At 30.5% G+C, this 26,076-nt stretch overlaps 1 protein-coding gene across 20 annotated transcripts in view; it reads right to left on the bottom strand.

Annotated features, from left to right (window-relative positions):
- LOC116431129 (G-protein coupled receptor Mth2) overlaps positions 1–26,076 on the bottom strand; it is a 61,154-nt gene that overhangs the window by 21,967 nt on the left and 13,111 nt on the right. For all 20 annotated transcript variants that reach the window (XM_031986130.2, XM_031986129.2, XM_076374484.1 and 17 more), the window contains 2 exons: positions 5,824–6,103; positions 5,044–5,248 (listed from right to left, as the gene is read on the bottom strand). In XM_031986130.2, the coding sequence (XP_031841990.1) occupies positions 5,044–5,248; positions 5,824–6,103 (485 nt within the window). The remainder of the gene's footprint in view (positions 1–5,043; positions 5,249–5,823; positions 6,104–26,076) is intronic.

Genomic DNA, 26,076 nt, shown 5'->3' with positions numbered 1-26,076 from the left:
TTAACAAGTAAGAAGTTCAATGATCAAATTATATTTTGTAACACAGTGTTTTTTTGTCAAAAAATTGTTTACAGATTGACTCTAAATAAAACAGAAAGTATTATAATATTTGATTAGACGAGACCGTTTTTTGCTAATTAAGACATGTTTCTGCCATTATTCCACGCTTCTTCGATAAGTCTTGACGCTTGTTGTCGAAATTAGATGGCAAATATTTAAAGAATGAGCCACTGATAAAACGGATTATATTAAATTTCTCTGCAAACATTAAAATTTTGAAATTTACTTGCGGAAGGTGAATTTTATTTTTCTGCGCAGTTTAAGGCGAAAGTCGCTAAAAAGAGAATCATCATCTATAGGTGAATAGTATGAAAATAATTGGTATTATCAGTTGTAATCTATAAATTACAGTACCTTATCGAATATTATCAAACATGCAGATATGAAAAGAACATCAATTCTTGTTTAATACTTTTACAAAAATATTAATGTTTCAGATATTTTGCATAGTAAAATCTATGATACAAAAAAAACGGAATCTGCTAAGTTTTGAGGTGTGGAACATAACAGACGCTGAAATGGTCACTACAAAATTTGTTAACACATTTCGTACCAGCTAAATTTCAAATAGTTTAATATCATTATATGTAAAAATAATTGAAATACCTCATCGTTACTTAATATACCTTAAACAAATAATCTGTTCTGAGAAAATTTAATACTTAATATTGTTTAATATTTTTTAAATGGTACAGTAATTAATAAAGTTACGTAGATAGATATGTAAGGAACCCTTAGATGTTAATCTTTAGTTTTTAGAAAACGACTAACACTAAAACTACTAGACGGGTCAAAATGACCCATTCCTGATTTCTTGTGTTTGCAATCATTAAAAAGATAACATCTGTTTTTCTAAGCAATTATTAAAGAAATTGATTTAGCAGTACACAAACTGAATTGTAAATGAATTAAAATCTCAATAAAAACAATCTTGGAGTTTCCATAGAGGAATTTCAAAAAGTCAATTTAACTGTTCGGTAATCTTAGTACTAAATAAACGTCGGTAGATGATATGTTAGGTTTTCGATTTCAAAATCTTCATCTAGTAGCTACTGCAATAATGCGTATTACATGTAAATTTGAGTACGTACAGAATCGCAATAAGGAAACTATGTATACAATAATTTCCAATTCTTGCTATTACGTGCTAATGAAACGGAGTCACGAAGTGTCAGTGATGTGGGAGTGACCGATAAACACTGGACTAATGAACCCATACATGCGTAATAGCAGATGAAACATGCATTACGCATGAGAACACTGTGCAGCGTGTGCGCAGTCTAAAAACCATTGAAATTTGATGTCTGTACATCAAACAATGTTTTTCACTATTTTCGGAATCAGTATATGACAAGAAATAGGTATATATCTACTTAAAAAAATCTATCTGAATAAATTAATAGGACAATGAATACAAATTTCTATTTACTAACACATTATATGAAAAATAAATACTACAGTGGCATATAATAAAATAGCAACTTTTATATTGTAAATCATTATCAATTCTTGTTTCTGTTCCATTTATAAACTTTACATTTATAAGCTTTAAATTTATAAACTTTCATAAAACAAAACATCATAATATCTCATAATAATTTCTTACAAAATAGAACGCCCCTTAAGTGAAATGTAATAACAAGTGTTAATAGATCATTAAATACTAATTTCCCTTTGTTAATACACTATATAACAACACGTAATAAAACAAAATCATTTTTATTGTAATTAGCTATAAATTGTATCATTTGCTTTTTCACTTAAGATTTATAAACTTTCATAAAGGTAATTTTATTTTATACTTGGTTGGAAACGTAAAATTATAAAGTCTCGAGTGAAGGTTCTTTAGAGTATAAAATGCTCCTTTAATTAGACAGTCACAGCGAATAGAAAAAAGAGTAGGTGAATGCATATAGTAGACGATTGTAGCACTTCGTTGTTCTCGTGCACTCATCAAACAAATGGACTTGTACCATTGATGTTTATCCCTCCGTTCGAAGATGCATGAACGTCCACAATGTCCACGTTCCCAGTAAACGATTTGGCTATCTGACAGTGATACAAGTACAATATCCATCATCGCGAAAAATGCTGAATTCTAGTTTGAATAGTTGCACAGCATCGAAGGCCTCTAAATCCTCCATACTGCTTATGAATACTGTTTGAAACCGGAGAGTTTCTTTTATTTTTAAAAATGAAGATAAACAAAACTGTTTGTAATCTAACATATATTCTTCTCCGTTATCTAGAAATAATTTGTCTTTACATTATAATTACTTTAAAACAAGATTTGTTTATTCTTAAAAATAAGAGAAACATAAAATACCGCATTATTGATGGCTAAAAAAGCCTAAAACCTTATTAATTTAGGTGATCAAGATTACAATCTGACAGTCTTGTAAAAAAGTCAACACTATAAAGCGAAACCCTCGAAATTTCGAAATGAGAATTCGAAATTTGTAATGCAATCAATTAAAAAATATTTGAGCTGTACCTGATACTTGACAATGCAAATAATAAACCCAATAATAAAGAAACTTATTTTAAATATAAAAAGTTAAAAGTAAATTAAGCGATTTAACAATAAAGTTCTTAAAATCTCAGAAAATTGGTTTAACCGATTCGGCCAATAAGCGGCTTCGTTAAGAAAAGGTAAAAATGAGACAGCAAGGTTCTCGATAAACACGATGAATTGAAAAACAAAAGCCAGAAAATAATTCCAAATAACTCAAATGCCAACGTTCACGTCATCGTCCACATTCTGTAGAGGCGAGGCCAACAAATGCGAAAGTTTTGGGTCGAGTTTCCATTGGATGTCTGGTATCTCAACTGGTTTTACTTGTTTAAACTTTGTAAAGCCAAACAAACGTTTTGAGGGGCAATAAATGGTGGTCATTCATCGACTTAAAAGTTTCAAGCGCGCGGATTGATGCTCGCCGAAGACGCGATAAGTCGACTGTTTTCGGATCGGTTACAATTTCATTTTTATTTTTCATGCGAAGAGCAAAGCCATATAATTTACTAATAAAATAAAAGAAAATTAGAACGAAATTAGAACTAGTATCAGAAATATTATAAAAAATATACTTTCTATCCTAAACTTTGACAGGTATTTTCACCTCTTCTAAGTGGATGTTGGTTGTTAAGAAAAAATACCTGTCAAATATTTTTTTGAGAACTATGTTTCGCATAAGTTTTATCAAATTTGGCGTGCGCTGGTTGAAAAGGTTCCCTTGTAAATATAGTAATGAAAACATTACACATCCACACACTATCAAAACTGGTTGTCCCGATAGAACCAGTTATAAGTAAATGTAACAGAAAAATAATTTTTTCATGCGAGTATTTTAATATAAGAATCAACTTCCAATAGGTTGCAGATTTGTTGCTAGGATGGAGATTTATTGGATTGCTGCCTCTAAGTTACTCGAACAGATTTCACGCGTTTTTGGAACAAAGTTATTAAAAGCCAACAATTCCATGCTCTGTTACGTAAAGCCATGGTTAGTAAATATTTTCGTCACGTCTTCTTGCGGTAGATAATAAATAGTTTCTCGTTCCAAAAAATAAGTATAGTAGGGTCATTCCTCGCCAAATCGATCATTTCTTGACATCTACGTCGGGGATTCTATTCCAAATGAAATATGATGCAGTATACGCGATGCTAAGGGAGTTGAAGTAATCATTTTGCTAATTTAAAATTTCTTTAATGAACAATAATTTATTAATAGATGCTTTTAGATATTACTAATTTTCAACATCATCAAGCGTATTTTTTAATCTTAAAAAATTTTATTGGCATAAATCAAAACTTATTTTTTAATAGGTGGAAATTAAAATTCAGAGATATTATTATAGTAAGTATAAATTAAGAAATCAACTTACTGTTACAAATATATTTCGAAATAAAAATTTATGTCTACCATGTTTTCATGATTTTATAAAAATGGACAATAAAAAATTCCTAATTTTCATATGCACTATATTATGTTTTATTAAGAACAAAATCCTCAAAATCCATTTTAAAAAGTGTTCAAATCAACATGGAGCGAAACAATATTAATCTTTACTTTTAAAAATAATTTTTTGCTTCGTGAAGTTCTTACTTTACGAATATGAAAATTTCCACTAATTAAACATTAAATGCATTTAATTGAACTAGGCCCCTATTTTCACAAAGCTTTCCACCAGAATATACAGAACGCAGATATTAATGAAGATCATTTTTTAAATCTTGGTTAAATGAATGTGCCACACTCTTCTCAACGATGAACGAAAATTACTGGAATGTGAAATGCTTACACAGCACAGAAAAAGAAATAAATTTGAAAGATATTTATAGTTGGCCGCGCGAATTCTGCGATTTGGTGGAAACGGTGTGATTACATTTTACTTTTTTGACGGCCGATATCGATGTTAAAAAAAGACAGCTTGCACTGTTGCCATATGCGTGTTCGCACTGTACAATATCAGAATTCAGTAATAAAATTCTGACAACCGTAACGATTATTATTTGGAAAGTAAAAAAATAGAGTTGAACAAAAATCAAGTTAGAAATTTATGCATTCATCGAAATAATATTAACCCTTTGCACTCGAAGCTTTTTCTCATTGACATTACCAGCAACTGGACGTAATTTTAATAGAGAAAGCATATTAATATATAAACAAATGATACAGGCATGAAAAGAAGAGTCATAGAAGTATTTTACTGTGTTATAATATTTATAATCGATAATACATCTAATGACAAAATTTTACAGTTTGTAATGACAAATTTTAAATAGCTCTGCTATGGAGCCCTCAAGTGCAAAGGGGTTAAATTTAGTTAATTTTAAGTAAGTTTTCGTTTATAGCTCTATTTACAATTATTTAATTTAATTTTTTTAATTAGTTTTAAAATATTAGTGAGACAAACGTGTGATCAATTGTTTTAGGTGCAGATAAACTGAGAAGGGGATAATAATATAATGTAGCTTTTTACCTGATCTTAGGGTAATCAGGTGTATTTTCGGGAAAACATAGCAATGGTTGAAATCCGTCGATAAACATATCCAGGCAGTACTCGTCATGTTTATGTAAAATATAACTATTATACACAACATATCCTTCCGATGTTATGTACGTTTCGTTTAAGGATGCCTTATATGCGTAATTTTTACAGCTACGACCGATTAGCAGACCGTTTCCTGAAAATTAGATTATATCGCATTGCTAATTTCATCAAGGAATTGATATAAAAAAAATTCTACGCACATACGTAGGTATATTTATATCAACAGCTCTTTTATCAGTTGGTAATAAATAAATTAAATAGAAAAGACTAGTATTTTAATGTAGATGATGTGTACAATTGGTAATCTTTTATACAAGGAAACAATGAATGCCTTATTGATTGAATTTACTATTAAATTAAAACCGTGCTCCTTTATAAATTACATTTACTATTCAAATAAAACTCAACTCTTTTATTGATTAAACTTACTATTAGAGTAAATCGAACTTTTCTATCAGTTATACGTATTATGAAATCAAAGCTTTTAATTAAACATCTCAAATAATTTTTTAAGTAACTAGATCATGGTAGGAAAGTAATATTCATAACATCAGTAGTAACCATTGCATAAAATTGAAAAATTGCCTTTATTCACAACAGATGTGCTTCATTGAATCGTAAAATAATGGTAAGAAAGTGCAATCTATTTTCAACAACAGCTGAATACCTAAAAAAAAAGTTGATTAAATTTTTTATCGTAACACCGACCTGTATTGTTCCAGGTTTGATTCGTGAAAGTGAAAACCTCGTTGTAAAAAGCCTGCGTCGTTATGGAGGAGTTTTTACTACACCGATTCTTACTGTCAAAAGCTTGATCTTCTGGACAACACTTCCTTACGCAGCTATGGTTTTGACAGAATTCCTTCTTCCTGCAAACTCGAACTACGAGTCGTCGATTTATCGTGGAATTCGGGGTCAATTCTAAGCACGTGTCTTCCATGGATGCTGGTATTTTCTCGTAAAAATCCTTTTCTGACGGCACTGTCACCTGTAAAAAAATTGTCTCACTGAAAATGTCATAAATTGAAAATGTATTGTTAGGTGTTTTAATAGATTGATATTAGAAATATATTATTTAGCAAATCCCAGGTAGTAATTCGAAGAATTGAGAAAGATGTAACATTGTAAACAAAATGACTACAATTTTATCGCAGATACTATTAATTTATCAATAGGATTCATATTTATTTATTTTACTGAAATATGTTCATCACACAGTCTAAATACGTAATAATTTTTCTCATGAAGAAAATTTTAATTGATTTCAATTTTATCAATTTAGATATAATATACTTACATAACATAAATATTTAATTAATTTTATCACGCAAGATAAACCGCATATACACTGCGACATACATATTTCTTAAGTAGAGAATATTTAGTATATTCAACTGTATAAGTATTATATACATTCATTCATTATTAACAACAATTATCGTAACCATTAATGTTTTTATTCTCTTCTTAATTATGTATTAAAAATTACACGAATTAAAATGCAGCTACATTAATGCACGCGTATACATATTTAATCCCCCAGTGCTAGCGTTGAATACAAATATACCCTAGCCTCTCTTCCGTTTGGTCATATCTTGTTTTAACTTTTTATGACATTTTGTATTTAACAATTAAGAAATAGAAATATTCCAATGGAAGCTTTTCTACTTCTGTTTCTTTAAAATACACTCTGTTTATTTATTCAATTCTGTTATATCGAATTTCGTACGAGATACGCAGCATGTACTTAGGCGAGTCTTACAATTTATATGTATAAGTTAATAAGAAAATATATAATGAAACATTATTTATATGAAGTCGTCCAAAGAAAAAAAATTCAACTAATCAAATAGCTAAATTTTAGTTTAGAATACAAAATCTTTATGTCCATTACATTCAAATACATTCATTACTTCCATATTGATGGCTCGAAATCACTAAAAAAAACATTAATTCAAGTATTAAATAAAATTTCAAAGCTACAAGTACGATTAGCTTAATCATACCTAGATGGTGTCAAATACTAACGTTTCAAACAAATCAATGCTTCATTTAACTGCAATTCAATTCTAAATAACAATACGTATGATACGAAACGAATGAAAATGATGTCACATTCACAGATTCTAAACATTTCATGTTACAATTATGAATAGAAAAAATATGTTAATGTTTTAAAGAAAATGGGAACAGATACGAGATTTTAATTACGAAATCTAAAAAGTATATAATAAACATGAACCATATCGTAGAATTAAAAGAACAAACATAAAAAATAAAGTGCTAATTTTATAAGTAAAATAATGCTTTTCCGTGTCAAATGGAATACACAAAGGAAGATTTAAAGCATTTCGTGTATGAAAAAATAATGCAAATAAGAATTTATATATTATAATGGAAGAATGATATGTTTAATTAGCCTCAAGTATTTGCTCAACAAACTTTGCTGTTTGCTTAATAAATCATATGCGAATTATTATCATTGAGAGAAGATGTAATAAGTATTAAACAAAATATTGAAAAGAAAAGCTGGTATAAATTTTATAAATACATGTTTCACTTAGCATACCAACAAGTAATAATAACATTTCAGGAAACAAAATTAAATTTTATTCGATGTCATTAAATTCGAATCACCTAAACTGATGTCGTGTATAAACAATACCGTGTAAACAGTGTTATAATTTAGGATACAAAGTTAGGACACCCTTCGAATCTCACGGAACGTATTCTTCTAATTTGTATAAAAAGTTACATAATATTCTGAATAATTTTTTTATAAAAATTAATTAATTCACTCTAATTGCTCGGTAGTTTTAGTGTTAAAGCATGGAAAATGATGTGCTACAAAAAGCTTTCGTTGCCAGCTAGATCCAAAATTGTCCAATTTCCACCACAGTCCTCTATCGTTCTTTCCTTATCATTTACCGTTTAAACTATCCTTTGTCCGCCATTGTGTACATTTAGCAACTGAAATAGACACCTAGTCATCTATCCATTTAAATATTTACCTTTGGTCTATCGTTTCACGGAACTAACTGTACCGAAGAACGAATAATGACCCTCGTCAGCAAGAAGAGTTCCACCAGGAACCCTCCGCAAATTTCAAGGACGAGAAGCAACGGAACAGGTGCCGTTTCATTTAAAAACGTCTGGGCGACCATGAGATTCTTTCCTTTCCCGTCACCTTTAGAAAAGGAAGAATCTTCCTTCGCGGAGTACAACGAGAGATTGCCCCGGCTGTTGACACATAACTCGTTTCCTCCGTCATTATTTCGTAAACGCGGAAGGTGAACGGTCGAATATCGAAGGCGGATATCGGCCATTGGAACCACGATAACAAGCACAACGCTGCACGACGGGGAAATAAGACTTGTCTAATGACAGCCGATGAGACGAGAAAGTCTGACGTGTTGCAAATATCAGCGGGATTATCAGGTTTGTCAAATACTATAGAACGGCAACGTAAATCGTGGCAGACAGATCTTTATCTTATCCGTTTTAAAAATCTCACGGACGAGGATATGCTTGACGACATTCTCCTTTCCGTTTAACCAGTTAACTGCGTTTGACGAGTATGCACGTCATTTTAAAACTTGAAATGATACTGACTATTTTTTCAGGTAAATGTGTAATTCTTCCTTGTTTCGCTTTGGTTTGTCATGAAAATATACCCTAGGTGCGTTCGTCCTGCGTTTGACGAGTACACACTTCGTTTGTTTATTTTATTGCGCGCAAAATGAGAGACTTTCCAGGCTAAATTCCACAGTTAACAAGTTAAATCATTGCTGTATGGTTTTTCTTTGCAAAAGTACTTGTCAGATTTAATTTCTTATTTAGTTTTTACCTTGTGATTGCTGTGATAGCTAAAAGCTAGTAGAAAAATAAATTTTATTTTCACTGTTAAATCTACACTTATTATAATAATGTAATATTAACGATATAATATTGATATAATATGAATATGACATTATTCACTTAATTACTTGATTGAAAAAATGAAATATGTACTTGTCAAGTGCAGGACGGATGCACCTAGAATATATTTTAATGAAAAACCAAAGCAAAGCAAAGAAGCTTTACATGTTTATCAGAAAAAATAAAGAATTCATCGTTGAAAGAATTAGTATCATTTCAAGCTTTAAAATTTCGTGTATACTCGTCAAACGCAGTTAACTAGTTATATGAAACTATTTATTTTCAAAATCATTTTAGATATTAAATAATTTTAAAATAACAATAATTGCAAAATAAGAAAACTAACGGCAGTTCTAGTGTTAATATAATCGTCATTCTACTGTAATACATAAAACACATCTTTTACTTCGACCTATGTGCAATGAATAACATTAATTTTCTTTAAATTGAGCTAGAAATCTTTACCGTGAATTTTATTCGTTATTGTTCGGTAAATGGTTAATGGAACGTCCGTTATCAGCATATCTAAGGTTTTGTGGTTGGTTAATAGTCCTCTATGTAACCGTTCATTAAGGTTTATTGTTCTCCTGGTTTCTCATATTGCACTTTAAGCAAGACGCTTGCAAACGTTGTTCACTTTTTACCTACGTTATGGAAACTGTTTGAACAAGATTTGCATATACAGTAGGAACTCGATTATCCAGGTCGCAATTATCTGCGGTCTCGCTTATCCGAGGTCTCGGATTTTACCTCGGAATATTACGATCGTGTTTTACCATTCCTTTTAGTTTGTAAACAAGACATGTTTATTTAAAATAACTTGGAAAATCTGAATCTTCCGTAAATGAAACGACTTTTTATAAAGATGTGTTTGTTTTCAAAAAAAGTAAGTGCAACAAGATTGTGAGTACAATAGTTCTTTGTAAACAGTGTACAGAGTTGAAGGTGGAATTAGATTAGTGTTTCAGAACTATCATTTTTAACAATTTTGTACATTATATACATTTAAATTTACAGTTTTATTTGATATCATTGAAACAAAATCTTAATTATTGAGATAATAAACAGTATAATATTCCGTAACAATGTAAGAATTGAAAGATGATTCATCAATGACTAAGGAGGATAACACTAATCATCATGAAAAATACATATGCAGTTATATATTTATTGGAAACAGTGCATCATTAAGTGCATTATCAAGAAGATAAAGAGTAATTCAAAACTTTCATCAATACCCGACAATAATCGAACCTAAATACTTTCCACAATCATTATTCAGTTTTGTGCATTTTGAAATCAACAACAATGTTTGAATCTTAAATAAATTCAAATAAATATATCTTTTAATTTTTTCTTCCTGTATTAATAACTTCTTATATAAACTACGTAAATAAGTTCTATTATAATTATTTAATTCATCTAATCTATTAAGTACAATAACTGTTAAAAGTTATATAAATTTTATGTATATTCAAATAATTATAATACTTTATCGTTTCTTTCATTACTAGTGACATTTTATATACAACACGTAAATAAATTCTACTATAATCGTTTAGTTTATTCAATTTATTAAGTATAACGTCTAGTAAAAACTATACAAACACTTATTTAACCGCTTTACCTACAATATCGTGTCAGACTCGTAACGAAAATTTGTAACTGAATTTAACAAATGTAAGTGTTATTCAGTTTTTTTTAAATATCAAGTAAGTATTGATATTTTTTGTTATGAATCGTTAATCTTTTGAGTAAACGTATACATAGAGTAAGCATAAAAATTTTATCTTTTCCTAATAAATTATTATCGATAAAGTGGTTGTATCGATTATAGGTAAGAAATAAATCATAAGGGAAGAGGTTAATTGAACCTTTCCTTACTATACTTACGAATTTTTTGCATTTATGAAAAGTCTGGGAGTGCAAAACCATACGGAATGCAGATAATACTTATAATATTTGTTAAGAATTAATACTTATAATATTTTTATAAAAACAATCATTTTCTGTCGTAATTTTATTTTTCTATTAATGTTCTTCAATATTTAAATTTCCATAAAAATCCCGAGTTCGCTCACGAGACAAAAAGGGTAACAAAAAACAGTACCCAAAAGTCAACACGGAAAGTATGGAGTAACCCTGGTCGAGGTCGAAATATTTCGCTGTAGTAAGGATACAGGCGGTTATTAGGACGCAGCGTTACAATTTACATCGACTGCAAGGACACACTCGATTGCAACGGGAGACCCGTTTCATCCGACACCCACTGCAATGCGGCTCTTGGTTTTAGCAACGATGCGACGCATCGTTCCTACGCCGTTGCACACTGCCGCTACTACCACGCCCCGTAGATTTTCCGTCGATGAGTCGGATTTATTTACCGTGCAGCATCCTTTCGCTTGCCGTAATAAAGCGTGCCCGCCCCCTTGAACTAGTTTTGAACGGTGATTGTTGTGCAAGCATACGCGTGCTACCCGAAAAACGAGAATTATAGGTATTTATTAACGGCCAGACCAATAAAGCAGCGTGGTACAGGGAAAGACGACGAATAGGAACGGCATGGATGCGTATTGTCACGACACCTGTAGATTGACAGGATTAGAATGGTAAAGATTGATGGTAAATGCTGAATGAAGTGATCCTTCGTCAAGAAATTTGAGAAATGAATTCAAAATTCGTCTTGGTAGATTACCAATATATTGTTGACCGAAAATTTCACGCAAAAACTATCCCATGTCACCAGTTACTATTCCGTAATTAAATATAAAAGTGAGGCAATCTAAATAAACTTCAATATACTTTATTTATACATAGTTAATTGAAATAAAATTATCGACATATATTTTATATAACTTTGAATATTTTGCTTTTGCAATATTTTATATTGTCTTGCGTTTCAAAAATTGAAGTAGCCAATGCAAGTGCAAACACGAATTAACTCGGTCAATAACGTTTGAGCATGAAAACACGAATTAACTCGTGACTGGTCAACTGGTAATATGAAACGACACTTCATATTCTTTTGTTCTTTCTTATGAGATACCGGCGAAACAAGTGAAATGAGGGTTGCGTCCCTTTTGCAGATCAGCGCCAACTGGCTCCGGAAGACCAAAATACTAGATTTATGGATGTTTACTGTACAGTTTGTTCTATTGTTTTTAGAGAAATTGATATTCTTTCATTTAGACTTTGAAAATTACAGATTTAAAAGTAGACAATTAGAATATATGTATAATATTGCTATAATATCAATATGATATAATATCAAAGAAACGTACGTTATTCATATCTATACCATTAAGTTTGAAATCTTCACCACAAGTTTTATTTGAAACAAATCTTGAAATAAATAAATGTTATATACACTAATATTTACATATCATGAGTAATTGCGCCAATCAAAATGGACACACACGTTTGCTAAATAATGTTGATAAAAATTAATATAAGTCAAATTGGATCATTCCACAAATCTGATGTTGATACACTGTATGCTGGAAACATAGTAGTAGCTTTTTCGTGTATCGTCAATTAGTAATAAATTAATGTTTATATTTATTTCATTGATATTTTACATTAAAATAGGAAGTTTGATTCTTCTTATGAATGATTATAATTATTTCTATTTGCACTGGGCGATCCCGAAAACATATTAAATAATAAATAAATGAGCTAAATACAATTGATACAAATTGAAATTAATAAAATGGACTGCATGCATTGCGTTAACGCCAGAGCTACTAAGTAGTTGATCTAATTGAATTAAATTATGAAATAATTAGTTTTATATAAATGGTTAATTTCAGTAATTAGATTAAATGGAATAGTTAATTTAAAAATTTATTTTTATTTGAAATATCTCTCATTTATGAATAATATATTTTATGTCAGCTGATCTGAATTATTTTATTGATCTGAATTATAAAGTACTTTATTTTACATGAAAACATTAATATTTAGATTTTAACTCATGCAATATAGTGGAATTTATTTCTCATCAAGTAATGGAAGATGTAATGGAAAAGCGTTATTTCGATAAATATAGTACTACAATATTCGGAAAACTACTATTGGAATTTAATATCAATTTCAAATATAAATCAATTTCGAAACGAAAATACTCTTTCCTGTTATAAACAATTTATAAAGAATAGCTACAGCAAATACAAAATTCTTTCATTAAAAAATGACAGTAATTTTTCAGTTTAACTATTTATATTATAATAACAAGGCATATTTAAAATAAATTGTTATAAGTAACTACAAAGAATTCATTTACAACAATATGACAGGAAGAAATTCATACTATGTACATGGTAATCATTATAAGGGAATATACTATTATGAGCTTCAGCCACCTAATGAAAACATTAATTCTACAAAGTATTATCTTAAAAAGCTGCTTGAACTAATGAACAAAAAGAGAATTATGTATTTAGACAATAAGAAACCACATTTCATTGAAGTTTTAGTAATAATTGGTGCTTATGTTTCAATCTCTTGCAGTATATATACACTGCAAGAGAAATTGCTTGCAAAGCTGGTGTACATACTAATGTTCAAAATGTTCGACGTGTGTTGAAAACGAGTAATAGTATAAACCAACAAAGAAGCATAAGGAAGCACGTCTTGAATTTGTGAAAAAACATGTACACTGGAGGAAAACTTGGAGTAATGTAATCTTTACAAATGAGAAACGGTTTTTTCTGGGTCGTCTAGATAGTAGTGCATACTATTATCATGACATTCGAAAAGGATAATTAACAAAATCTAGACGACAAATGAAAGGAGGTAGAATAATGATTTGGACAATATGTTACAAAGGGAAAACGGATATTAATTTTATACAAGGAAAAATGAATAGTACAAGTTATTTGAGATTAATTAAAGCCATGTTGATGAGTATGCACAATGTATTGGAGGTACAAAATTTGTGTTCCAGCAAGGTAATGCTGCCATAGAAGCAGCAAAAATTATTCATGAATATTTTTTAACGGAGAGAATTTCTGTTTTGAAATGGCCGGCGTGCTCCCCGGACCTTAATATAATTGAGAACTGTTAGGGATTATAATCAAAAGCTGTCTACGCAGAAAGTCGACAATTTGAAAATTTAAATGATTTAAAAATTTCTAGAAAAGAGTAATGGAAAAATTTATCACAATCTTCCATTGAAGTATTGTATAAATCCTTACCAAAAAGGATGATAGAAATAATTGAGAACTACGAAGGTGCCTCGCATTGTTAAACACAGGTACAGGTACATCATTCTCATATTTGTCTACTTTAAATTTATATAATATGGAATATTTTTCACACGTGGTACCATTTTGTCTACATTCATTTGGGTATTTGTATTTTTACTAAGAGAATTTGTTCAAGAAAAGTCGATAAAAGTTATGTTTACATATTAGTAGACGGTAGTCTTTATGTATTATTTGCATCTTCTCTGTGCCATAATTATAGTGTGAAAAATTAAAAATAGCACACGTGTGCTATCTTTTTCTTTGGGAGAGTATGATATTAACGTTTCTTTTAATATCACTAATTTTATAATATAGTAACAATAGTTTTAATTCTATGGATGTCTGCAAAATACACATGTCCAGATTTTCTACGAATATTAACAGCTACAGTAATTTGGGAGTACATTATACAGCTGCCCTATAAATTACTGGCCTACAGAAAGTAACAGAACAAAATGTGCAATACATTCTTCAATAAAGTTTCCCACATTTAAAAGTGAACAACCACCATATCACACTGAAAATTCCGACACTTTACTCTGGTCAACGCGATACTCCCTAAAATCATTGAAACTGAAACAGTTTCCATGATTTAAAACATAACTTTCTCTTAGACTTTTCCTGAAAATATTGTTTCTTAAATGTTTGTTCTTTATGATCTATAAATTTCCATACTCCGCACCCGCCCAAAAAGAAGAAGAACAAAAAAGGGAAAGAAGGAATCGTCGATATTTATTACGACCGTGCCAATAAAACATCCCCTCGGAGCAGGATGGCGCGATGAATACGACCGATATCGCGCGTATTGTTGCCGCAATATCTCGTAATATCGATAGAAAAAGGACTCCGCGAATATTTAACTGCGTGTGAATTACACATCGCCGTAGGGAAGTATTCTCGGGGTGGATGATATTTCTAGAATCTGTACTTTGATTGGTGCGCTACTTTCGACACAGCGAATGAACGAGAGAATACAGTCGGACTGTAATTGTATACAGAGCGTGCATTAACTTACAGCTTTTTTGAGTTATATTATTTCAGTTATATAATTTATATTTAATAACTGCTTTGCATCACGTCTGACTTTAATAATCGATTTCTGAAGGTTTGTATTAATTTGACTATAAAAGTTATATGTTGAATAACTGTTTCACATCGCTTATGACTTCAGTGATGTACTTCTGAAGAGTTATATAACATTAGCTACATAATGTATATTTAATAACTGCTTTACATGACGACTTTAATGATGATTTTATTAAAGTAATAGGTTGTTATTGACAACGAAAGGTTCAATTTATAAAAATAACAATCTACATGGTAGGTGTTTAATTAATTATAATTTTTAATAAATTATACTGTTATTGAACACAAAATAATATATTTAAAAATGTAGGATAAAATCCCGGACGAGTCTTCAATTTTGTAGGATACTTTAATCCCGAACAAGTTCCCAAATTTGTAGGGATGAGTCTTTGAGTAACAGGAAGATTGATTCTCTATTAACACTTTCGCTGGTTATAATATTAAACATATTATGACTGACATCTACGCGCTTGCTATTAATTCTCTCTCCAAACGCGTACCCAACCGTTAGCTCGCTAATCGCACACAAAGGTTTCTCCTCGAAATCTCGCACAAGAGTCTCACTTGAAACACGCACCCAACCGCTCGCTTGCTAATCACACGCCAAAAGTCTTGCGCCCACGCATTCCCACTTGCTTTTAAAGCACATCCCATTCGTTCTTTCTTTCTTCCACTTGCGCCTTTTGTCTATAGCCAAAATTCACGCGGTCACGTACACGCTTTTCTCACGATCCAGTCACTCAGTTCGAAACATTCTTCCTCGCATTCTTCCAGCTACTCAAGATTTTCTAAACGCAGTCACTCTATTTCTCAAACATACCGGCGCCGGTTCGTCGCAACATGACCCGATCACCTGCACGCACGCACGCATACCGAACCACTCATCCTACAATAATACATTTAAACAACACATTAGAATCGGAGGACATGTAAAATATGAATGTGTCACAGTCACACAATCGTTTCCAGAACCACAAATAAAATACAAGCTATTAAATATATATAATTATTTTCTATAAAATTAATATTACTTTTGTTTTTATAAATGGCCCTGCAAATTTTTTTCTTTTATAGTCTTGCAGCTTATTGTCAAGACGAATTGTTGTATATCAATTTAATGAACACCCTGTATATATCTGAATGATTCAAAATCACAGATTTTGACCGAGACGTTCCGTGGAATGACACACGTGAAAAGATTAGGAATTACATAGATATTCCAGTTCGAAAGAAAGGTGATGTTGAACGCTTAAACAAAAATATTTCTGGTTTTATTAAATTTGTTATATATTGTATTCTATTTATTAAATTCATTACATTTTTTCTATTCATTATTTATTATATTTAATATAAATATATTATTTTTTCTTTCAAATGCTAAGTCAACCCTTATATTTCCTGTGTGCTATGAAACCCTATATATTTAGACTCTAAATTTTAGAGCATGATTGAATCAATAAACAAAAATTAGTGAAGAGTAAATTTTGGCAATATGTTGCTAATAGTGACGACATGTTCTTGTGAGTATTCAATTATGTATATTCATTATTTTTTAATATATAATGATAAAAATTTAAACACTCAATTTCAAACCGAAGTTGAAATATTCTATTTATATTATCAAGTAAGTAGGTAAAATATTTTGAAATGCATGTAAAACTATTACATGTTACGTTGTATCATATTTATTGTATAAGGAATATTACAAGCACATAAACACTATACATATTTATAACTTTATTATAGTAATCCCGGATGAGCCCCCAAGTTTATACTAATCCCGGACGAGCCCCCAATTTATAGTGGGGCTACTATTATTATAGATATTGAAAAGGTGGATCTTCAGTAAAAAGAGAATTAGGAAACAATATGGACAACACGTAAAAATACAACTTAATGCCACGAAGGCCAACACACGACTCTCCATCACGCACAAAAATGTTCTTCTCCGCTGTCTCTCACCAAAATGTCCTTCACGCGCGTATTCCCACTCGCTTTTAACACACACCCCCATTCGCTCTGTCTTTCTCACCCTTGCACCCTTCTCACTCGCATCTTTCGTTCATAGTCAAAATTCACGCAGTCACGTACACGCTTTTCTCACAGTTCAGTCGCTCCGTTCCAGACACTCTTCCTCGCATTCTTTCAGCCACTCGAGATTTTCTAAACGCAGTCACACTATTTTCCAAACATCCCGGCGCCGGTCTGTCGCAATACGAGCTGGTCGCCCCTACGCACGCACAACAAACCATTCATCCTACAATAAATATTCTAGATACTACATTATTTATTGTATTATTAAATGTTTCTCAAAAATGTTTTAATAGAGTAATAAGAATAAATTTCAATTTTTATACTACATTTATAAAGAAGATATTAAAAACTAACATTAAATGTGGTACAGACATTAAAATATAATCTTTAATATTCCAACAGATTCTCCAAAATAATATATTCTTTATATTTATTCAATTTTTTATCGTTAATTATTCATAAACAAAATAATAAATTTTGATATTTAAAAATTGCAATTATAATTATAACTAATAAAATTATAATTAAAAAACAACATCAACGCAAGAATTAATTCCACTTGATCAAAGTAATTGCAGACTATAGAAAAGTCTGAAGAAAAAATTATTGCCAGGATACGTCATTACGCTCTACATATCAGATAAAGTGATTATTCTATTAAAATTTCACACGTATTTTAATATTCAACAATATTATAAATTTCAATCTCTTTCTTTTCACACCAGCATTTACGTAAGGATTTATATTATGCAAACTGAATGAAACACTATTGTTTTATCAACATAACTGCACTGTGTTTATTCGATACAATATACACACATCTGTTTACTTAACGTACCAAATGCATACATATACTGTAGATTTTACAGGTCTCGCTTCGTTTCATATACGAAGGAGAGTTCGCTTAAATACAGTGTTCAAATAAAAACATTAAATATTGTCTTTACATTGATCAAATACACCTATTAAAATTTATCATATAATTAACGATGAACAACTACCACTTTGCAATTATTACTTGTCAATTATTGAAAAGTGAATATTCTAATAGATAAAAGGACAATATTAAAAAAAAAAATAATGCCGAAAGAAAATTATACATTCGCTTTTATCTTTTATATTTAAAAGTGACGCCAGAAAAGTCCTCTTATTTATTCACATAAGGTTCAATAACATACTAAAATCCGTGACAAGGAATAATATTTAAACTGTTATAGCTGCAAATTTTTAACTGTATAATATTAAATATTATTAAACTCAGGGCAATCTAAATCTATTTTATGCATTTAGGTATTATGTTATATAAATAAATACTTGAGATTCACAAGTAAATAGCAATTACAATATATGAAATCAATAAGAAGATATCACATATCGCAACAGCATCAACTATACGTAACAGTTTATAAAGTATCTCATTGTTATAATCCTAATAACATAAATCTTGCACTGCATGTCATTTTCTACCAAAAAAAAAAAATGGGAAATTGTAACTGACCATTTTATGATAATTTGGAGACACTTGTCAGCATAAAGTATATTTGCACGTAAATAATTAATCTAATTTCCAGTATAGTATATACTATTTACTGTGAAACGTCGAAGTTATGAAATACAAATCGTAAAATTCGAATATCAAACCCCTGAATCGTTTTCTTCCCGTCTAGCCAGCGAAGCGTATATTGCAAAATGGCTGAGTAAGCGCCGTATTCTATAGCTTTCGATGAAAAATAAATTCTTCTCATATGAAATAACCACGTAAAATTCAACTGAATCGATTCCTCCCATTCTAATACTACACCTTTCGATAAAGTACTATAAGTTTTATTTTCACTAGCAATTTACAAATTGTGTTCCTCTACATGGAACGGTGAACGTCTTATTTCTATTTTCCAAGATGTACGGAAAAATAAGAACTATAAATAAAACTGAACGATGCTAGTTATAGAAACATCAACTTAACGCCATTCAAACGACAACAAAACAGTTTGCCAAATGTCTACGAGACAAATTGCAAAGTTCATTAGAGGTTAAATAAAAAAGAAAGATGTACAGAGAAATGTTTGAAACGTTGATTATACAATTATACAGAATTATAAACGTTATACTACTCAAGTTCATATAAAACGATACTAAACCTTAATTCTAAACGGTAAAAATTATATAGAAAATAATATTTTTCGTTATAAATTTTATCAAAGTATAAATATTATGGAACATCATTATATTTTGTCAATCTTTGTACTTCTCTACGTATACTATACGTTAAATAAGTTAAGAATTCAGTGTAAATATTACACAATAATAGCAGGGAAATATTTCTTTAATCAAATTTTGCAACTCTTCGAAATCAAATAATCCTTTAACTAAAATGTATATTTATATTTAATATTTCTACAAAAATCAATTGCTTATGTTTAAAATAATTTGGCAATGAAAAGTCACTTATTTTTTAAATGTAGCACTTATACGTATCGCAATATTATTTTCAAAAATTAATTTGGTTTATAAATTGTAACGTAATTCATGTGAAGCAATGTATAAGGGCGAATCAAGTGAAAAGGTGCAGGCACTTCAACACGTTCGATGCCATGGGGGTGAGTGGTGATCAGGCACGAAGCCAGAATTTTATTTTCGGAGAAAAAGAAGCTGCGATGAGAGCCTGAAGGGCGAGATAAAATTTTCAGCGTTCTGTTTTAGCCCTACAGTGAATAGAGAAATTGTACAAACTTTAATACACCTTTTATAACCTAAATTTCAAATAGGGCTGCATCTTGGTAATAAGTTTTCGCAAATTTATAGCATGATTCAACGAAATTGAAATTACAAAATGTATTTGCAACATCAGGTTGCGTAATTTTGCAAACATAAATCCCCTGTCAAATTAATTTATATATATGTATATATGCATATATGTATGCATACCAATTAATTCTAAAAGTATGCAAATATCCATACACTTTTCGTACCATTAACTTCAAAAAGAATTCAAGGGATTAATTAAGTTCATTACTCGAGGAACTTTAAAAATCTCGTAATCCTCCATATAAAATATTCCTAACAGTGCTGAGTGATTTTAATTTAATGAACGTGAATAAGAAAATTATAGATAAGAGGCAATAGGGAAGAATAGATACACCTGCAGATAAATTGCAGTCTCGTTACTCACGAATTCTTGGAGCCACGTATATTTTGATAAAGGAAGGATAATGAAACGAAGAAAATGTCTTTCCTTCATTCATACGTAAGGATGAGAAAGACATGCAAGATGAAAGTAGGAAGGCACTGGTAAGAAGATTAATATATTCCCCTTTCTCTATTTTCCTATACTGATGCAGAAAATGAGTATTCCTCCACAAATGTCTGTTTCTAAAAATTAATTTAGTTTAATTTAATTAATTACAAATATACATATGTAAGATACGAAGGTGAATGTGATCAACTGCTTTTTGTTTTTCAGTGTGAAAACTTATTAGTTAATCTTTAAATTGCATTGTAAATGTCAAGTCAACTTTTGTATCTATTAACTATACTAAAATAGAATACGTGATAAACATTTATTAATTAGTCGTTAACCTTTTCTGATTTAAAATGTTCCTTAAACTTTCACCAATGTTACATAACTCGGTCATAGTAAAACATAATATTTTACTAATTTATTCATAAACATTTGAAAAACATTAAAATTATGGAATTGTAAATAATTACGATGTTACCAATAATTATAGTAAAAAAGTTCGATGATTATATATTATTTTTCATAGCTTGTTTAGAAATAAAGGAATTTTTAGTTTGAAAATGAAATCAAGTAAATACAATAAAAAATTCATAAGCCCATTAAATTGACCAGTAATTGTTAGTAATGTTTTTGAAGAATCAATAGAATAATTTCCTTCTAATAATTACAAATAATTATGGCTACTTCTCGAGCAAAAATAAAACTGAGAAAGCTTGTGCGCAACTTTTCATGTGTATTTACATTAAAAGAGTATTTATTGTCAAAGTTATATATGTATCATAATAAATTTCTGTTGTCTTAATTATCGTAGATGGTATTTAATATTTAAGACTGTATTCAATGAAAATGAATAAAAGAATTATAATATTAATTATGAGTAACTAATTAATTAGCTGTACACTTATAATATAAATCTATAGAATTTACAATGATAAATTATAAATAAATAATATACACACACATTATATTGTATATTATATACAAGGTGTTTCAAGGTATTTGACCGTGACATGACCTTGAAACGTCTTGCAATTCTTAAATAAAACCTTATGGTTTCTGTTCCATATTTTTGAAACTCACATTTAAATGTTTCCAAACTATAGAAATGAAATTTTTCACTTAACCCCTTGCCTCACAATAACGTGTCAGACTCATGATGAAAATTTTACACTAAGTTTAACAAACATAAATATTACCGAATTCTTGTGAATTCAAATTAAATATTGTTCTTTTGTTATCGATTACTATACTTTGTACCAAAGAGTGTCACAGAAAATACCTAGATTTTTGTTGATCTTCAATGAACTATTAATAATAAAGTAGTTGTATCGCTTATAATTGAGAAATAAATCGTAAAACAAGTGGTTAAGCCGTTATCAATACATCATCATCCAAAATCGCCGGTTCGTCAGTAGTGATGGTACCTAACAAATAGTCCGACTCACTTGTGGACAGTAGGGCAAGGGAATGTTTGGTTCAGCAACCGTGATGCCTAGTTTTGACAGATTTTCCGTAGTGGCTCAACCTTGAGATATGGAGCGAGTGGAACGCCTATAGAGAGTAAAGGAAGGTAGCAACTGCGATGTCTGCATTCTCAGCTTTGAAACCACGGCTCGATCGATACACGATGTCGTTCACATTTTCAGATAGAAACCCATCGTATAGCAAACAAGGACCCTGGGTATTGCGATCCTTTATTCTCCTATGACAGGCGCACTGACCGTCGGTTGTCATCACTACAGGCGAACCGGTAACTTTGGATGCTGCTATCTTGATAACGACTTAAGCAAAAAATTTCATTTCTATGGTTCGGAAACGTTTGAATGTGGGTTTCGAAAATATGGAATAGACAGTATAAAGTTCTATTTAACACATTGACTACCACGAAGAACTTCAGCGTTTTATGTATCATTTACTCTTTTGTAGCAAAAATAAGGAGCAATTCTCAATTATTTGGTACCACAATTCTTAGATTACACTATGATCCACTTACTTACGCTATTAAACATTTTAATCAGCAATTATAATGTCGCATGTCACAGTCAAATGCCTCCCGCCGTGATATGTAATATTCATATCCTGTAATTTTTGTTTGATACCTTCGTTCGTACCACTGATATTTGTCGAAATAATTTGATGTTTTTAATTCGGTCCCCATATATTCTTTTTTAAATAAAACCTATTTTTATCTCGGAAACTATTGAATTTTAGACCCATATTTACTGGAAGCTTTTTACTCAGTTTACTGAGTTGTACACGTCTTATTATTTGCGCAGTATATTTTAGAAACATTTTGTATATCCATTAAATGTATTAAAACTTATACAAGATTTCGCCGTAAAATCGAAAGAAATAGCCTTGATAAGATGCGTGAACCGGAAGAACAGGTTTACCAATTGGTATTTACGGAGAGTAAATGATTTTTGCCGTACGAATCTTATAACGGCCATATGCAAACGGTAAGATTAACATGAACGGCTCGATTGTTACAAGAGCCTGAGTCCCGTGTAAGTGAAAATAGTTTTTCTTGGATGCGTTCCGGATTGAACTCACACGTCTCTGCCGCTACAGTGTTTATATTTATGTAAAAATGGCCGGGAAACATGGTTTCCATGAAAACCGTTGTATATTTCTCGAATGCGAAAGAACTTGGAAAGGAAATATTTTTGTTAACATGACACGTTGATTTTATGTCGTACACGATCCCGTTGGAATTGCTTGCAGAAAGAACTGTTTGGAATTCTACAGAAAGCTTGCAGCCGTACCGTACAACGAGCTCTTTTTATTCTTTCACCGTGTGTAAAAGTAATCAACCCATTCACATTCGCTTTGGCCATTTTCATCTTAATTAAAAATGCAAATCAGTTCTTGGAAGCAGCATTCAACGCCGATATACCGTTTCAGTAATTGTTTCATTTATAACTAACCATTTAATGCGCAAGTTTCCTTAGTGTACAATGCTTTAAAACAAATCAATGATGTTTTTGAATTTAAATAAATTAATAAGGTTCAATATTGTCCTTTAGAAATCTATTATACCTGTATATCTATGGCATGACCGTTAAAGTCTTAAAGGTGTTATTAATAAAACATTATGTTTTTTATACATAAAAATACATTATACCGCTTCGAATATTGAATTGTTCGACGTTGAACGTATCACGAACGGTCAGATAACCGGTTTTAAAATTTAATTTCACATTCTCCGTCTTTGTTTGTTCATTTGACATTAAATGAATTCCTATATTATCAGATTTATCAGCTTTTCAATTTTTGTCTTTCCGTCTGTTTCTGTTTTCAATAAGAAACATTTATCGTTTAACTTGTTTACCTTTATTTTATAACTTACAATACAAGAAACGGTATCGAACCTGGAAATTCAAAAAATTATGAAACTTTGTGCGCAAGCAGACTAAGTCAAACTTAATACATTGCAATTTTTTCGTGTTGAATTTAACTTTGTAAGGATAAAACTACGCCTTGAAAAAATGCAAATTTTTCTTTTCCGTGGATTATCTTGAGAACCGTAAAAGATAGGGGAAAAAAGGTTTCAACAAAAAATACATTACTCTTTCACGTCTATAAAATTGCAAAATAAAATTTTGACCAAATTTTGAAATTTGAATCTTGATATATCGTTGTAATTTGTCATGTTTTAAAGCAGAGTATTTGTAACGCGTTGTTCAGCATCTATCATCGAAAAGCCGATTAATAGGCTTGCGGTAGATAAAGCGTTAATCTAAATACATATATGTGCCAAGAGCTGACTCCTAATATTTCTTTCTTTTAACTTTCTCCCTAAGATACACGTCTCTAATGACAATTGATGAGTACTTGTTCTTTTGTTTTTAGTTCTTTTTTCCCGAGTCTTGCTTGTTGTAACATATGTCTTCCATTAGTCATTTATATTTTATATAAATCTTTGTGTTTCTGAATAATCAGTGTAACTTATTCTCTTCAGACCTCACAATTTAACACTAAAGCTATCAGGCAGGTAAAAATGACCTATTTCTGATTTCTTCTTGTACAATCACTGACAAGATACATACGTTTCTCAGGAAAATGCATAAATAACCTGATTTCGTAATCTGCGAACTAAAATATAAACCAATGAAAATCTCAATAAATATACTCTTACAATATCTCCAGAAAAATAAAAGAAAGACAATTTGACTGCTCGACAGTTCTACTGTTAACAGGTAAAAAATGTACAGTCCATTTACTAGCCCATATACAGAAGAATTGCCATATTGACAGTCAATGATGATAACAGTAGAATATGTTTTCGATGAATTTCGGTCGATGAAATCGGTATCAACGATTTCCATGTAACACGTTTCGCTATCACGTTACATCTGTGCACTTCGCCGTTGCGAGAACGTTCGAGCGCAGATCGCAGAGGAACGATTATCGAGTGTAATACGGCTATTCACACGTTCCTCCCATTTTCAGATCGAGCGTTGCAGTCTTGATCGGTTTCGACAAGAAACGGGAATTTCCTCTGGTAACGGACGATGAAGTCATGCACCGCGTGTTCGTTCATAACAAACAAAGTTAAGGTAGCTGCATTAATTGCCTTCGAGCAACGCGACGAAGCGCGAAGCTTGTTTATCTTTATCCTTTTCCCACCGAATACGATGTCCTGAGGCGTATTATGATTTCTTGTGCATACGTATCGTGACAAACTATGCAGAATAGTTAAACTTGTCTGCTGGAGAAGCTGATTGATCCTTCGCACGATTTAACAGTAATTGTATATATATATTGTATATATACAATTACTACGAATATATATATTCGTACCTATATATAGGATCTACGTATATATATAATCTTCTAATATTATATCTTTTAATATTTTGCGCGTGAAAATTGTCGAAGGTATTTAAATTTTAAACGAGGGTTTGTTCTGAATTAACTTATAAATATTAAACTTACGCTTACGTGGATATTAAAATCACAGATGACGGACTTTAAGAAATTATAAATAAAATGACAATTGTGTGAAATGATAAATTGTATCGGATAAGTGCATTAAAATATAATATTCAGTTTTTGGAAATATGAAATATGACGTACGATATGCTGACCTTCGTATGAGATGCACATTTATCTATTGTAATTTCTTGAAAATAGAATAAATTTTCTCTGTAAAATATACTGTAGTCCCAGGAAGCAGTAATTATTTTTCATTAATTTTACTGATGTTTAATATACGTCGTTTTATAGCATACATCTTATTAATTAATATTTTTAATAATATGCAGTTAAAAAAACAAACTCAATTTTCTTGTTTATGGTTTCCACAGATCTTTGATAAATTCTCCATTTAATTCTCTTCTAAAAGTTTTAATGATCTAATGAAAGGAATCATTAAGCGATGCCAAATCATACAAATATTAAGGTTATACATAATTTGTTAAAATTTAATAGAAATAA

Source organism: Nomia melanderi, chromosome 2, assembly GCF_051020985.1.
Source record: "Nomia melanderi isolate GNS246 chromosome 2, iyNomMela1, whole genome shotgun sequence".
Lineage (NCBI taxonomy): Eukaryota > Metazoa > Arthropoda > Insecta > Hymenoptera > Halictidae > Nomia > Nomia melanderi.
Note: the sequence above shows the minus strand (reverse complement) of the source record. Positions and strands in the feature narration are given on the sequence as shown.